We start from the raw sequence: 17,780 nt of genomic DNA, 5'->3' as shown, positions 1-17,780 counted from the left end.
CAAAATAAGTAAATACATAATCAATTAAAATTATTATAATTATATGCAAGCAGGATGGACCGTTTTAATGGCCTTTCTATTAGTACGATGTTGAATAGTGCAGTTTTGTTTGAAAATGTAAACTTATGAATACACACTACCTGACAAAAGTCTTGTCGTGGATGCCAGTTGTAAGAGCAACAAACAATAACTGGACTTCTAATTGATCATTTGGAAACGTGGCAGAATTTTCCCCATGAGTCATCTGTTGATCTGCATCCCAATCATCACTAATACTGCTGAAGACCAACTGGAACCAGCATGGACTCAAGATTCTCACAGAAATCAGTCAAGTTTGGTAAGGGAGAATGCATGGTTTGGGGTTACATTCAGTATGGGGGCGTGCGAGAGATCTGCAGAGTGGATGATCAACATCAACAGCCTGAGGGATCAAGACATCTGTGCTGCCCATTACATTACAAACCACAGCAGAGGGACAATTCTCCAGCAGGATAGCGCTCCTTCTCATACTTCAGCCTCCACATCAAAGCTCCTGAAAGCAGAGAAGGTCAAGCTGCTCCAGGATTGGCCAGCCCAGTCACCAGAGATGAACATTATTGAATAAGTCTAGTGTAAGATAAAGGAGGAGGTGTTGAAGATGAAGCCAAAGAATGTTAATGAACTCTGGGAGTCCTGCTGAACACTTTCTTTTCCATTCCAGATGACTTTATTAATCAGTGATTTGAGTCAGTGCAGAGATGTATGGATGCAGTCCTCCAAGCTCATGATGGAGTCAGACACAATATTCATTCTGTCTCCACTGCAGCAGGACTTTATATTCTATACTGGACATTATTTCTGTTTAGTGATGAGACTTTTGTCTAAGCAGAGTCAGACCTTACTGTCCTAATGAAATTATTAATAATCCAGGCATGATCAGATTTAATTGTGATCAAATAAGCGTCATCTAGAGGCCTTTGCCTTTCATATAAGCCACTTCTGATACCAAATGATCAACTAAAATTATTATTTACTTTTCCTAAAACTTGGATAGGCGACAAGACTTTTGTTTGTTAGTCTACTACTTAACCAACCAAATAAATAATTAATTTTAATGATCATCACTGCTGAAAGTGTCTGCAGGATCTGAATCACAGCGCTCAAGTTTCTCACTCATGACTTTTCTATCTGGCCTTTATTTTTAATCTATAAATAATAAAAACACTGTGACTTGTCATGTGATGCTGACCTCATGTGCTCTTTTATCTTATACATTTGAGGACCTGCCAAAAACCATATAGTGTTTTTTTTTTTTTTATTGTGTCCTGATAAGGAAAAGCATGACATTTAATAGGGGGTGCTAACTTTTTCACACGACTGCATATTCTTCAGTCAGCTGCAGTTCACTGCTTTCACATAAATCAACCCGTTGGCTTCATGCACGGATCGGCCATTTTTTTCGTCATTATCGGTGTGCTCTGTGATCCACTGACCTCTAATCCGGCGAGAACAGCAGAGGAAGAGTTCAGCTGAACAAACACAGACAGTGTGTGTTTGTGTGTGTGTCCGGCAATGAGAGTCTGGGAAAAATATGCTGTTGCCATTCTTAAACTCTCAGAGGAATATCAGTGCTTTCCCAGTGGGACTCATCACATGCCCTTGTCCCAATCATTTGTCTTTCTGTAGAGCTTTTCTGAAGCCTAACTTCTCCATCGAGATGTTTACACAACTAAATTTAGAGCAAACAATTAAATGTGCACAAGTTTTGACCTGTGTTGAACACACATTATACATTCCTGCATAAAACATTGCTGGGTCCGAGACCGCATACTTCCATACTATACAGCAGGGGTCACCAATCTCGGTCCTGGAGGGCCGGTGTCCCTGCAGGGTTTAGCTCCAACTTGTCTCAACACACCTGCCTGAGTGTTTCAAGTATACCTAGTAAGACCTTGATTAGCTTGTTCAGGTGTGTTTGATTAGGGTTGGAGCTAAAATCTGCAGGACACCGGCCCTCCAGGAACAAGTTTGGTGACCACTGCTATACAGTATGCTAAAATTTAGCCGGCAGCTAGCTCTCTGCAACTCTCACATGGTTGCCCACTGAAGCTAAGCAGGGCTGCGCCCGGTCAGTACCTAGATGGGAGACCACATGGGAAAGCTAGGTTGCTGCCGGAAGTGGTGTTAGTGAGGCCAGCAGGGGGCGCCCAACCTGCGGTCTGTGTGGGTCCTAATGCCCCAGTATAGTGACAGGGACGCTATACTGCTCAGTGAGCGCCGTCTTTCGGATGAGACGTTAAACCGAGGTCATGACTCTCTGTGGTCGTTAAAAATCCCAGAATGCCCTTCGAAAAGAGTAGGGGTTTAACCCCGGCATCCTGGCCAAATCTGCCCACTGGCCTCTGTACATCATGGCCTCCTAAACATCCCCATATTTAATTGGCTTCATCACTCTGTCTCCTCTCCACCAATCAGCTGGTGTGTGGTGTGTGGTTTGGCGCAAAATGGCTGCCGTCGCGTCATCCAGGTGAATGCTGCACACTGGTGGTGGATGAGGAGATCCCCCCCATTGTGTAAAGCGCTTTGAGTGCCCAGAAAAGCGCTATATAAATGTCAGGAATTATTATTATTATTAAATCTGACAGCGCATGCACAGTATGCTGGGGTACCTTTGATTGTGAAAACCATTCGGGGGTGCGTTTCTGAAACCACCATTAGCCAAGTAAAGTCGGAAGTTGCATCGTCACAAACATAGTTCGTTAATTTGGTGTTTCCCATATACATCATTCCAACAAGCATTCGCAAACTGGGTAGCAAACTTGTATGCTTGCAACTACACCTCTGGAGCTGTAGTTACTGTGCGTTCACACTCAAAGCGTTGCAAGCATCCAAGGTTGCTCTGGCGACAACGTTGTCTGCCTTCAGCTTTGGCGGCGAGAGCGTCAAAATTTGCTACATTAATCTCTTATTTAAAGGGGCCGTTGCAGCATATCAGTTACATTCCTGCATAAAACATGGCTGCGTCCGAAACCGCATACTATACAGTATGCTAATATCAGTATGCGAGGCGGGTAGTATGTCCGAATTCATAGAATTCGAAAAACAGTATACGAGAAGTACCCGGATGACTTACTACTTCCGGTGAGATTCTGGAGTGTGCATCCCATGCACGCTGCGCTATCCCATGATGCCCCACGAGTGAATTCATGAATGGGAGTAAAGCGACTCAAATGACACAGGTATGTCACGTGACTATGTCAAAATGTCAGATGTAGTACGTGCGAATTCCGTTCATACTTTTCATATTCATACTGTGTAGAATGCACTTTGTGTGGTTTATTCATAAACTAATTTCGAGAGGATCACGTGCTTATAATCAACACGGCTGGCTCCTTGTTAGCTCCGTAATCAGCCCTATTAAATGATTACGGAAGCATTATAAATAGCCTGAGTTTTTCACTCCAGTTATCTTCGTCTTGAAGCTTTCCCCCCTTTCCACCCCTACATCCTCCCACTTTTTCTGATCGGGCGACACGGTGGCCCAGTGGCTAGCACTGTTGCCTCACAGCAAGAACACTGCCGGTCCAACCCATCGGGCCGGTTGGTGTTTCTGTGTGGAGTTTACATGTTTTCCCCGTGTTCGCGTGGGGTTCCCCGGTTTCCTCCCACCATCCAAAAACATAAACCATAGCCAATCGACTAAAACAAATTATCACCCAATACAACCTGAGTTTACACTTCTCACGGTGACAAGCAGGGGAGTTCTCGAGACCTACCTGACCTCGAATTCCCCTCTCGCCCTTCTAATGGGAGGGAGCCCCAGGCTCGTGAATATTACGAGCTCAGGGCTCTCTCCCGGGACAGCATGCCAAATACGCTTTATTGATTATCAGCTAAGTGTGAACTCTTGAATCTAACGACCGAGTAGTACGTTTAAATTCGAATGCAGTACCTTCTGAGTAGTAGGCGGTTTCGGACGCAGCCAAAGCTTTCTAGCGTGAAAATGTTGCACACTCCTTATCAAACTTATTTAACAATGGAAGATCAACTTGCATGTGGTTTTTCTTTGCTCCACTTAATTATCCTATATGCCTGAAATATCCTGAAGCAGCAGTACTATTTTGTACTGTCGCATGAGATTCCCACTTTTTTAAAGATTATTATCTAAAAAAATCGCGATTCTCATTTTAAGCCAGTATCCTGCAGCTCTCGGTCAAACCATGATTTTTATAGTCGTTTCTTGAAGACAATGAGTGACTCTGCTGTTCTGATGCAGTTAGGGAGTTCATTCCACCAACTGGGCAGATTAAATCGAGAGTTCGGGAAAGTGATTTCTTCCCTCTTTGGGATGGAACCACGAGGCGACGTTCATTCACAGAACGCAAGTTTCTGGAGGGTACATACATCTGCAGAAGTGAGAGCAGATCAGAAGGAGCAAAGCCAGAAGTCGCTTTGTAAGCAAACATCAGAGCTTTGAATTTGATGCGAGCAGCAACCGGCAGCCAGTGCTAACGGATGAGCAGCGGAGTGACATGTGCTCTTTTAGGTTCATTAAAGACCACTCGTGCTGCTGCGTTCTGAAGCAGATGAAGAGGTTTGATAGAGTTAGCTGGGAGCCCGGCTAGTAGAGAGGTGCAATAGTCCAGTCTGGAGAGAACAAGAGCTTCTGTTAACCTGTGTCTACAGAGTCACACACAAGCTGATATTTTTTTCAGTGTGTGGTACATTCCCTTTTTGTAAAGAGTCTGTAATTGTACATTAGTTTGGGGACTAGTAAAAGTAAAAGTGTTTTGCGTCACCGTACAGTAAGGCTTTTAATATATAGTAGGTTATTTATTAAGTATCTGTACTGTATAAGGTTAGAACATTTTTGCCGGGGTTGTGATGAAGAGACTGTCCCAGTGCGGAAAGCATCTGTGTGTTGTGCGTTTGGAGGCTGTGGAGATTAGTGATTTGCAGATGAGCAGGTCATGTCAGTGTGTGTGAAAGATCGCCCTGAGCTCTGATCCTGTTAAAAGCCTCTTGCGGAGACACCAAGTCTGAGTTCAGCCGCTTATCGGCCACATTGATTTCTCTCAGAGCCGCACGCTTAACACAGCCGGATCAATAATCACGGCCCACAAGCCTCCGCAATAAAGACCCGTTTATGGCGTTACGTAAAAGATAAGTGCTCGAGTGGCTGCAGTGATGGAGAATCACATTAAAACATTGAGGGAGTTTCTGATGATTTGATTCACAATTGATTTTTCATATTATTATCGCTTATACAGTGGGTGTGGAGAGTATTCAGACCCCCTCTGAGTTTTCACTCTTTGTTATATTGCAGCAATTTGCTAAAATATTAACAAACATTTTTGCAGATTTACCAAAAAAGAAAAAGGGAAATATCACATGGTCATAAGTATTCAGACCCTTTGCTCAGTACTTTATCAGAAGCCCCCTTTTGATCAAATACATTCGAGAGTGTATTCGGGAAAGATGTACTGTCACTAGTTTGGATTAGGGTTTCCTCTGTCATTCCTCCTTACAGATCTCCTCCAGTTCTGTTGGTTGTTTGGTAAACATTGGTGGACAGCCATTTTAGGTCTCTCCAGAAATGCTCAATATGGTTTAAGTTAGGGCTCTGGCCTGGCCATTCAATAACAATGACCTCAAGTCTGATTACTTTTCTTAACCACTGTATATTGTTTACAACAAAGAAAAGTGCACGTTACTACTGATGAATGTTCAATGTTGATAGTTCAATACAAGCCAAGCTGCGGGGGTACCAGAGCACCCAGAGGAAACCCACGCCAACACAGGGAGAACATGCAAACTCCACACAGAAATGCCAACTGACCCAGCCGGATCTCGAACTTGGAACCTTCTTGCTATAATCTTACAGAACTCACCACTGAGCCACCATGACACCCTGCAGACAGAATAAAAGACATGCGCCCGTTATTGTTGCGCTGTTTGTGATTGTAATATCGTGAGTGTTTTGAGGTGCTGATGGTCGTGATGGTGTGTGTTTGACAGGACTCTGAGGGAGTGGACATCATGTTGGGAGTGTGTGCGAACGGTTTGTTAATCTATAAGGACCGTCTGCGGATAAACCGCTTCGCTTGGCCCAAAATCCTCAAGATTTCCTACAAGCGCAGCAACTTCTACATCAAGATCAGGCCGGGAGAGGTGCGACACACACGCATACACACACACACACACACACACACACACACACACACACACACACACACACACACACACACACACACACACACACACATTTACACATAGACACATGCACATATACACACACATGCACAAACAAATACAAATACACACTTAGGCACACACAGACACACAAACATACGCATACACCCACACACAGACACATGCACTCACGTACACACACAGAAACATGTAGACACGCGCACACACACACATGCACGCATGCACACACACATGCATATATACACAAACACATGCACACACACATGCACGCATACACACACACACATTTACACATATGCACACATGCATGCACACGTACGTACATGCACATATTTATGCACACACACACATGCACGCATACACATGCACACACATACACGCATACATGCATATATATACACATGCACGCACACACACATGCATACACCCATACACAGACACACACACATACATGCGCATACATATACAGTACACATACACACGCACACATATTAACAGACACACAAACATATGCATACACCCACACACAGAAACACACACGCATGCGCACATGCATATACATATACACACACAATCACACACATATATCCACACACAAACATACGCTTACACACACAAATACATGCACATACACACTCAGACACATGCACTCACATACACACACACACACACCTCTGCCTGACCGACACTGACCTCTTTTACCATGAATATACCCATCACTTGTGTGTATGTAGATGTTGATCGTGTGTGTGTGTGTGCTTGCGTGCATGTGCGTGCATATGCGTGTGTGTGTTTTAGGCTGAGCAGTTCGAGAGCACCGTGGGCTTCAAGCTGCCCAATCACCGCGCTGCCAAAAGAGTCTGGAAAGTGTGTGTGGAACATCACACCTTCTTCAGGTGAATCTCACACACACACACACACACACACACACACACACACACACACACAATCATGTCTTGAGTGCTGATATGTGCTCTGTGCGCAGGTTGACGTCTCCTGAACAGCCCACTAAGAGCAAGTTTCTGACTCTGGGCTCTAAGTTCCGCTACAGCGGGCGGACGCAGGCACAGGCGAGGCAGGCCAGCACCCTCATCGACCGGCCCACGCCGTACTTCCAGCGCACCTCCAGCAAACGCATCTCCCGCAGCCTGGACGGAGGTAACACACACTCGCTGCCACATCAGCACTCCGTCTCTATATTCATGACCTCAGGCTTGTTTGTTGTTTTACTCTGTTGTTTGTCGATGGCTGTGGTTCTCATCTCCTGAAATGTTTTCCACAAAGCTGTGATTTTTGTGTAGTATTGTTGAGTCCGTGTGCATGAATAGATGCAGCCTCATTGTCCCGGCTCATGGACAGACACAGGAAATGAGGGACATCTGTTTCCTGTCTGCGCAGGAGCAGGAGAGATGAGTTTAGAGCCTCTGCTGGAGGAAATGAGGCTTTTATAGGCACAACAGTCGCAGGAACCTTTATATATTCATTAGATAGACAGATAGACGGACGGACAGATGGATGGATGGATTGATGATAGATAGATGGATTTATGGATGGATTGATTGATTGCTTGATGATGGATGGATGGATGGATGGATGGATAGATTGATGCTATATGAATGGATGGATGGATGAATTGATGATAGATGGATGGATGGATGGATAGATGGATGGATGGATTGATGATAGATAGATGGATGGGTGGATGGATGGATGGATGGATGGATGAATATGTAGATGGATGGATGGATGGATGGATGAATTGATGATAAATGGATGGATGGATTGATTGATGGTAGATGGATGGATGGATGGATTGATGATAGATAAATGGATGGATAGATGGATGGATGGATTGATTGATGGTAGATGGATGGATGGATGGATTGATTGATGATGGATGAATGGATGGATGGATGGATAGATGGATGGATGCATGGATGAATATGTAGATGGATGGATGGATATGTAGATGGATGGATGGATGGATGGATGAATATGTAGATGGATGGATGGATGGATGGATGGATGAATATGTAGATGGATGGATGGATATGTAGATGGATGGATGGATGGATGGATGGATGAATATGTAGATGGATGGATGGATATGTAGATGGATGGATGGATGGATGAATATGTAGATGGATGGATGGATGGATGGATGGATGAATATGTAGATGGATGGATGGATATGTAGATGGATGGATGGATGGATGAATATGTAGATGGATGGATGGATGAATATGTAGATGGATGGATGGATATGTAGATGGATGGATGGATGGATGAATATGTAGATGGATGGATGGATGGATGAATATGTAGATGGATGGATGGATTGATTGATGGTAGATGGATGGATGGATTGATTGATGATGGATGAATGGATGGATGGATGGATAGATGGATGGATGCATGGATGAATATGTAGATGGATGGATGGATATGTAGATGGATGGATGGATGGATGAATATGTAGATGGATGGATGGATATGTAGATGGATGGATGGATGGATGGATGGATGGATGGATGAATATGTAGATGGATGGATGGATATGTAGATGGATGGATGGATGGATGAATATGTAGATGGATGGATGGATATGTAGATGGATGGATGGATGGATGGATGAATATGTAGATGGATGGATGGATGGATGAATATGTAGATGGATGGATGGATATGTAGATGGATGGATGGATGAATATGTAGATGGATGGATGGATGGATGGACAGACGGACGGACGGACGGACAGACAGACAGACAGATAGATGGACAGACGGATGGATGGATGGATGAATATGTAGATGGATGGATGGATGAATATGTAGATGGATGGATGGATGGATGGATGGACAGACGGACGGACGGACGGACAGACAGACAGACAGATAGATGGACAGACGGATGGATGGATGGATGGATGGATGGATGGATGGATGGATGGATTGATGGATGGATGGATGATGGATGGACACACAGACAGGCAGACATCCTGAAGAAAGGATTTGAAATAAATCAAAATGAGGATGGGATATATCTGATCGGCTTTCTTTAATGCCTGGGTTTCATCCAGGATAATGCCGGCTAGATTGATAGGTCGACAGATCTTCAATCAAATGTAAATATTAGTCAAAGATAATATTAGTCAACAAATCATACATTTTTATTTTTAAGGGAAAACAAAGCACAAAACTGTAAACTCCTTTACAGGGCACTCTTTCAGTGAGTTTGTTACAGTGCTGTGGAGGACATTTTGCCCTGTCATCTTTGCAGAATTGTCGTAATTCTGCCTCTTTGAATGGTTTTTGAGCATGAACTGCTTTTTTAGTTCTGTTTTTAAGGCATCTCAATTGGATTCAGGTCAGGACTTTAACTAAGTCTTTTGTTTTTTTTGTCCAAATGCAAACAAACATGTTTCACACAGGGCTGTGTAGTTTTGGATTTAGTTCTCCCCTAGTAATAAAAACCTTCACTTCTGCTTTTGTCACTGTATGATACTGGACGCTTGTGTGTGTGTGTGTTATCTTTGATTAACATTTAAATTGGTTTTAAGATCTGAAACATTGCGAGACAAACATGCAAAAGATGAGGAATAAATGAGGGGGAAACCCTTTTCACACTTTTTATGACAATGTTTTGCTCGTTATTTGGAAAGATACTAGTATTTAGCTTGAAGTGCGATTTTAAGGCTTGCAGTGGTTCCATCTAGTGGTTTAAAGTATAGAGGTCATTCATTTTTTTAAGAATGGTCTGGTGTTTGGAGGCTAGTGTGTGAACAGTCTAAGACATGCTCAATAATGCAGACCTGAAATTATTCCTCTCACAAAGAGCTACGAATGCATAACAGCATCTCAGGACAGACGCTCAATAATCCATCATTGCACAGAAAACACATCATCTGTTCTGCTGAAGTGCAGCACAGAAACGCTCCATCGATTCCTGTTTAATCAGAGAGAGCGCTGCTGAAAGCTTTTCAGAATTCTCCATTAAAATGACCCTGTTTTTCCTCGGCACTGTTGATAATGCTGCTGTCGCCCCCTGGTGGTCGTGTGCGGTGCTACCACTGCCCCAGATCTCGAAGCTGGCACACACAGAGACATGATGAGATGGACGTCCCAGCAGCGCAGCCTACATTAGCCTACTTTCATAGCGCTCAAAGCAGGTCACGCCGATGGGAAAAAAAGAGCGCTCACGTGCTCCTCTGTGCTGTCCAATTCATTATTCAGGCCTTTTTAATGGAGAACGGCCTCACGGGTTATGGCGCATGCTTGGGAGTTAGTGCTCTATTTTTAGGAGTGTAGTTCTTTTTAGGTACATCCCAGATTGCGTACTTATTCACTATTCTACGCCTTTTTGTTGTGTAAATGGTAGTGCATTCACACTGAGACATCTAACAAATTGTAAACAAGAATAAGTGCACTTAAGGGTCCCATGAAATTAAAATAAAGTTTTTTAGATGTTATTAACAGTATGTTAATGGGACATCGTCTTATACAATTCGAAATTATACATAGGCTTCACTTTTCAAAAGTAAAGATCCACAACATTTTCCCGAACGCTTTATCCAATTGTGATAAATGTCAGTCCCTTAATGCAACACTTTTCCATGCTTTTTTTTTCTTGCCCGAAGGTCACAAGCTACTGGTCTGATGCATTTAATGTACTGTCAGGACTTTTTAAGACTGCACTGTTACCTGAACCATTGTTGATTATTCTTGGCACATCAGAGTTCTTTAGAAAATTTACTTCAGCCCAACAGCGGTTCATTTCCTACTCTCTTATTACTGCAAAAAATGACTTTTGATGTCATGGAAAGAACCAACGACACCTACTGACAAAATGTGGCTTCCAGATCTCTCCAATACTTTTCATTTAGAAAGAACTAGATATCTGTTGAAGATCAATCTCTCAGGTTTTTAGAATATTTGGCAACCCTTCATAGACGTCTTACAATCAGTATCTGCATAAACACGTATTTTCTTACATTTTTTTCATATATGTATATATCTATATATCTGTCTATCCATCTATCCATCTATCCATCTATCTATCTATCTATCTATCCATCCATCCATCCATCCATCCATCCATCCATCCGTCCATCCGTCCATCTCTCTGTCTGTCTGTCTGTCTCTCTGTCCATCTATCTATCCGTCTATCCATCCGTCTGTCTGTCTGTCTGTCGGTCTATCTGTCCATCTATCCATCCATCCATCCATCCATCTATCTATCATCCATCAGTCTATCCATCCATCCATCCGTCTGTCCATCTATCTGCCTGTCTGTCTGTCCGTCCGTCCATCCATCCATCCACATATTCATCCATCCATCCATCCATCCATCTACATATCCATCCATCCATCCATCCATCCATCTATCTATCTATCTATCTATCAGTCCATCCATCCATCCATCCATCCATCCATCATCAATCCATCCATCCATCCATCCATCCATCCATCCATCCATCCATCCATCCATCCATCCATCCATCCATCCATCCATCCATCCATCCATCCATCCATATATATATATATAAACTCTTATTGTACTTCTTGCTACAAAATTGAATTCTACCTCCACATTGTTTGTCTTTTCTGCGTTGTTCTGTATGTATATTTACACAAAAATATTTGAGCCTTTTTTATATTGTTGATTGAAACTGTATAATATATATATGCTCAAAAAAACAGTATGTTAGTCTTAAGGATGTCTGTAAGCTAGTGTGCTTTAAAACAGTGTTGATTTGCATGTACACTACCTGACAAAAGTCTTGTCGCCCATCCAAGTTTTAGCAACGACACATAATAAGTTTACTTCTAGTTGATCATTTGGTATCAGAAGTGGCTTATATAAAAGGCAAAGGCCTCTAGATGACGCTTATTTGAGCACAATTAAATCTGATCATGCCTTGATTATTAATGATTTCGTTAGGACAGTAAGGTCTGACTCTGCTTAGACAAAATAGGGAGGCTCGGCTCTTTAATGTTTCTTGCCACCCTTTAGAGAAATACGGGAGAAACACAGGAACATACCTTTACGCCATGATAGCGGGATAGAACTGTAAAATACGGGAGAATCCCGGGAAAAACGGGAGGGTTGACGGGTATGGTTATGTTGGTGGCTGTTTTTTTTTTGCCCTACTGACTTCCTTTGTAACCACATTTTTTGATTGCAAATCCATGGCACCAAATAGTCATGCATTCTTGGATGTTGGTGGGTTTCCCTGTTGGAAGAGGTCAAATTTGTCATTTTTAAATGCTGTCATTGCTTTGCAATCACAAAATGTCTATTACAGAAGTCAATAGGGTAAAAACAGCCCCCAACACAATGAAAGGTAAGTCAATTTGTTCAGAGTGTATACTTCAGCGGTTTTTTTGTTTTTTGTTGAAAGAATGTTCTCAGAATGTGTCAAAGTAAGATTTGTCACCAAAAATCATTTCATTTGCTGAAACTGAGAGAAAGTTGTGGCCAAATTAAGACTCAAAATCACCCCAGAGGGGGTGAGAACATCCCCAACAGCACACAAGGGTTAAAAATATAAACATATGAGGAGTCCGAGTAGTTTTAAGCATTTCTGTTTCCCTCTCTCTCTCTGTCTGTGTGTGCGTGTGTGTGTAGCTCCTATGGTCAACATAAGCGATTACAGTCGTGCCGTGGACTCTGCCGCCGGTGGAGATAACGGTCCAGCCCTGGAGCTCAACTCTGACTCTAAGGTGAGAAAGACCCAATAATCCTCCTCTCTGTCTTCAGGTTTACAGGATGGGCCCAGGAACCAGTTCATATCCCTGTTCAGTTGTCAAACACACACACATGCTTTCCCTTTCATACAGCAACAGCAGAGTTTCTTGATCAAAAACGTTTTGATATATTCAGAGCATTGATTCTGGTTTGTTTTGTAGAAGTAACTCACTCTAACCCTTGAATTGTGACACTTAAATGTTGTGTGATAGACTTGTTCAATTGCTCAACAATACTCAATACCCGGAGAAACGGCCATCCGCAGCCGACCCGTATGCCATGAGTCAGTCTGCCTCCCAGACATGACATTTCCCTGTCCGTCAATAGGCCACATTCATGCCTTCTGATGGATTTCTGCCGTTACCCACACATGAAAAGAGTCTTTCACAGATGCCCCGCGCCAGAGCCACTGGAGGATTGAGAAATCCTCCCTGAAACACACAAACCATCTCTGTCACAATAGCGGAGTTATCTGGCTCGTATCCATGGCCTTAGACATTTCACCCCGTCATGGCCTGTTCATTATAATACGATGTAGACCACCCAACTGAAGAAGTGAGTTAGTCATTTAGGATGTCCCAACAGATACCTCTGTTTTTTTTCCCAGGGTCTTTTCACACTTGGGCTAACACAAGTGGAGTTCTCTTTCATTCCTTGTTTATGCCCTCAGTTGGATTGCTGTTATTAGGTTTAAACATTCTGTTTTCATTTATACTAAAACTTTATGCACATATTAAAGGCACAGTATGTGGTTGTGGCCACTAGAGGGTGTGTATTCACAACAAATAAAGGTGTATTTTGAGGAAGCTGTGAATGTTGTGGTCCTCATCATCCTACGGGGCTTCTGCAGAAATCCTGTTGATGATGAGTGAAGTATTCAACACTTATTATCATGGTAGTGTGAGGCAAAGTAAAGGCCCGTGAACACCGCGACGCTTTTTGCTCTCGTTTTCTGCCGACATCTTATGCCTCGTGACTGAATAAAGGGCGCTAATGTGATTGTGCGCACCAACCAAGCGGCAACCTCCCGCTCTCCCTCAGGAAGCCAGTACAGAAGTAACTAAAACTGCAATTCATCCGAAATTCCGCTAGTCCTGGCTGATCCTGGCTCCAAAATAGAGCAAATTTCCATTGAGTCCACTGTTAGAATGGCCAACTCTACAGCAGAAAAAAGGTGTTTACAGCCTGCTACAAAAAAGATTTTGGTTAATACAGCTAATATTACCCTTCATGACAACTGTGAGGGGGGGAATTTTTTTATAACTCATCCGTTTCCTTTATATTAAGTTATATTAAGTTTGCATAATTAAGGGAGTGGCAACTTGATTGACAGCTAGGTCTCGTTGGTCGCCGTCACATCACCTCAGCTGAATCCTGCAGATTAGCCACCGATCTCGGCATATTTATTGTATTTCTGTGTTGTTTTATGTGGCTTTACACAGTCAACTGCCTTTTGGACTTGTTTCCTACAATTATTAGATGGCATGGCATGCTGAGTGCACTTAATTGTGCTCACAAACCATTCACGTGGCCTCCGTTTCCCATGTGAGTAAAGTTATATACTTATATACCATCTCTATACATGTATTTGTTTTATTTAAGATCATTTATATTTATATTTAGAGCTGTACTGCACTCCAGAATCTATCAGATTGATCAGCTGTAGGCTCTAGTTCAGTCATCTAAAGCGTTGTCATTCAGTGTTATGCTGGAGTTCATCAATAGTCTTGCATTAGCTAACACAGACTATATCTGAAGTGTTTGGCGGTAATTTGCGTTTTCCTCCTGCTGAAAAACGTCATAAGAACAATGTTTAGTGGTTCAATGTATTACAGCAGTGTTTTTACAGGTCTAAACACTTTATTGATATAGTGTACAACCAAGCACAAGTGGTCAGAACACAAACGAGTCGCAGGTGATATAGTATTGAGCATTTCTCCCAAAGTAAAGTGTGAATGAACCAGGTCCAAGCAAAATGCCAGCAGGTGTCTGTAGCTCCACCCACTCTCCGCCTCTTTGCCCTTGTTTGGTATCCCGCCGTGGCTGTGATGACGCGCGAACAAAATGGCGACAGTTGGCCGCGCCTACTTGTGGCTTCTTTTGCGCTCTTTAGAAACCTATGGGTGACGTCACGGATACTACGTCCATATATTTTACAGTCTATGGCACCAACGTGCAAAACGCCAGTCGTAAAAGTGTCATTTTTAAAGAAACCCTCATGTTCTATGTCAAAATCTTCTCCACCAATCAGATTGCCACTTTTGTTTACGTCCACGGAGCTGCCGAAATCACAGTAAACAGCACGTGGGGGCGCTCAAGTGCAAAACTGTCGAGCGCACATTGAAGAAGATGCCAAGAGGCGATATGAACGTAGAGCTGCTATTTACACTGGTGAACAATGATCGTTTCTTCATTGCCAGAGCTGCTGCTTGAACAATCCATGCTTGTTCGAATAGAGTGGAGGAACTATGACGTCAATTTGTATGCAAAAACCCGGAAGCGAGTTAGCATTTTAGCAGTTCTGGTTCCCTCGTCCCAAAGTCAATGGGTTTTGTTCAATGGTGTTTCAGTAAAATCGCTTAAATAAGGTTCGTGGCTAACACAAACCCAAGATACTTTCACGTTTTGTTCTACGACATAAAACACATCAGTTACAGCACACTCTTGAGTTTTTAAATCGGTTATGCTTCTTTAAAAAGACGGTTGCTATCAAGTTGCTAAATGGGATTACAGGCGGCGTCGGAGATAATATACGTCATCATGCTGATCTGGTCTGGAGTGCAGCTCGCTTGCGTTGGACATTTGGATTTTTCTGTTATTTAGGTATTTTCATTAATAGAACTTTATAGTTTGTAGTCATTTTCTATTTGGGAATTCAGATTGTGTGTAGATAATGTCTTCACTTGTAAAGGCTGTCGAGACGGATTCATTTGCTGATCTTTTATTTTAATAAACGATAACATGAAGATGCTCACCAGTGCAGCCTGTCTCTGTCCTGCTCTCAGTAATGCAAACGTGTGAATAAATGTGTTAAAATACATGCATGTTAACTGTCATTTTCACGTCATCAAGTGATTTTTCGTCTTTTTTTTCCTTCATCTGAACATTTAACTCGGTTGTAACTGCAATATTTACACTCCTCCATAAAATGGATAGCATATGTGACTGTATGGGCTGCTTCTGGCGTCACAGACGAGCGCCCCGAGGGCACAGTAGTCCGTTTATAGCCTAATGTTAGCTTTTCAGTTCTTGCGTTTGTATATAAGATCCAAAAGTGCTCAAAGTTGTATTTTCGTGTGAGGATTATCCGGCTGGACAAAACGTGTAAGTGTAATGAACAGTGTTTGAACACAGAGCTTATTATTTGCAATCTTCGGGAACCAGTTTTATGCTAGCAGCCAATTAGCCTGCAAAGTGACGTCATAGTTCCTTCACTCTATTGCCAGTAACTTTAACAGCAAGCGTGTCAACTTCCTGTTTTCTTCTTCTGTGTTACAATCGGGTGTCAGAAGCTTAAAGCTGTGTAGCGCCATCTAACGTCAAGGAGTGATTTTGCATGCTCTTCTGCTCGACGCCAGTGAAAATCGCTTGTGTTTGAATCTGGAAAAACATCTCGGAAAAACGCTGACGATAAACGCAAACGAAAAGCGTCCCGGTGTGTACAAGCCTTAAGACTGAAATGAGAGAAACGCTGAAGCAGTAGCTGATGGCAGACGAGCCTGATGCAGCAGGAAAACAGCAGAGCTTTAATTATGCCTCACTCCATCCGGGTTTTCAGCTCGTGATCACATGGAGAAGATGCAGAGCTGTTTTATCAGACTGAACACCTTGTAGGCTTCTGCTATAATGCTGCTCTGTGCAGTCAAATAAAACACACATCATATTAAAGCCTGATAAAGCTGCATTTTAGAAAACCTCTGTCTCACTAGATAAAACTGAGCAGTTCTCTGCGTTTGAACATTCTTACAAACGTTTGGGATAATGCAAGTACTCAAGTCAAAATACAAGTACAAAATATAACACATTACTCCAGTGTTTCTGGATATTTTAGTGAACAATAGTATATATTGTGCTTTTAAGAGATGCAAATAAAAAGTCAGTGTCATTAAATGTCTTGAAGAAGAAGACCTGAATGCTTCTACGCTGACTGAACTCTCCTGGATTTAATATGGACCAGTCTCAGATGGACGTGTAGTTCTCAAACCCAAGAATGTAATTCTGAGTAGTTATAACCTCAGGAATGGCCAGAATGCCCCTAAGGCTGCGGGTTTTACTACTTGGCACAGGTCAGCGCTTGTTTGCTTGTTGGAAACGATGCAGCAAGTGCGAGGTGCTCGCTGAACCCGTTTCTGTTGACACAAGCAGCATTAAGCCCAAAGTATACTGCAGCTCTTATGGGTATGCCAGGGATTTCATCACCAGAACAGTGTGGACATTCAGCATGCACACCGCTCCAGTTTTGAGATCCCTTGTGCAGTGCACACATGTGCTTTGAATGGTTTTGCGCCAGGTCACTCTTGTAAAAGAGATTTTTAATCTACTTTTCCTGGTTAAATTGAGGCTATAATAATAATAATAGCAACTTAGTTTCTAAGTAACAACACTAAATCGGGTATTGGTGTTTTCTAGTGATGGGTTGCAGCTGGAAGGGCATCCGCTGTGTAAAACATATGCTGGATAAGTTGGCGGTTCAATCCGCTGTGGTGACCCTGGATTAATAAAGTGACTAAGCTGAAAAGAAAATAAATGAATAAACACTAAATCAGGCCTTTATTTCCTAGTCGGATCACTGATCACATCATGGTTTTGGGGTCAATGTTTGGACCATTTTTGCATCACC

At 42.6% G+C, this 17,780-nt stretch overlaps 1 protein-coding gene across 50 annotated transcripts in view; it reads left to right on the top strand.

Moving 5' to 3' along the window:
- The window catches only part of wu:fi46h04, a 132,646-nt gene that overhangs the window by 84,172 nt on the left and 30,694 nt on the right, over window positions 1–17,780 (top strand). For all 50 annotated transcript variants that reach the window (XM_073934021.1, XM_073934019.1, XM_073934008.1 and 47 more), the window contains exons 10-13: window positions 5,998–6,150; window positions 6,991–7,088; window positions 7,178–7,350; window positions 12,821–12,915. In XM_073934021.1, coding sequence (XP_073790122.1) covers window positions 5,998–6,150; window positions 6,991–7,088; window positions 7,178–7,350; window positions 12,821–12,915 — 519 coding nt within the window. The remainder of the gene's footprint in view (window positions 1–5,997; window positions 6,151–6,990; window positions 7,089–7,177; window positions 7,351–12,820; window positions 12,916–17,780) is intronic.

This window comes from Danio rerio, chromosome 20, assembly GCF_049306965.1.
Source record: "Danio rerio strain Tuebingen ecotype United States chromosome 20, GRCz12tu, whole genome shotgun sequence".
In the NCBI taxonomy this organism is placed as follows: Eukaryota; Metazoa; Chordata; class Actinopteri; order Cypriniformes; family Danionidae; genus Danio; species Danio rerio.
The sequence above is the reverse complement of the archived record's forward strand: the minus strand, read 5'-3'. Positions and strand labels throughout refer to the sequence as shown.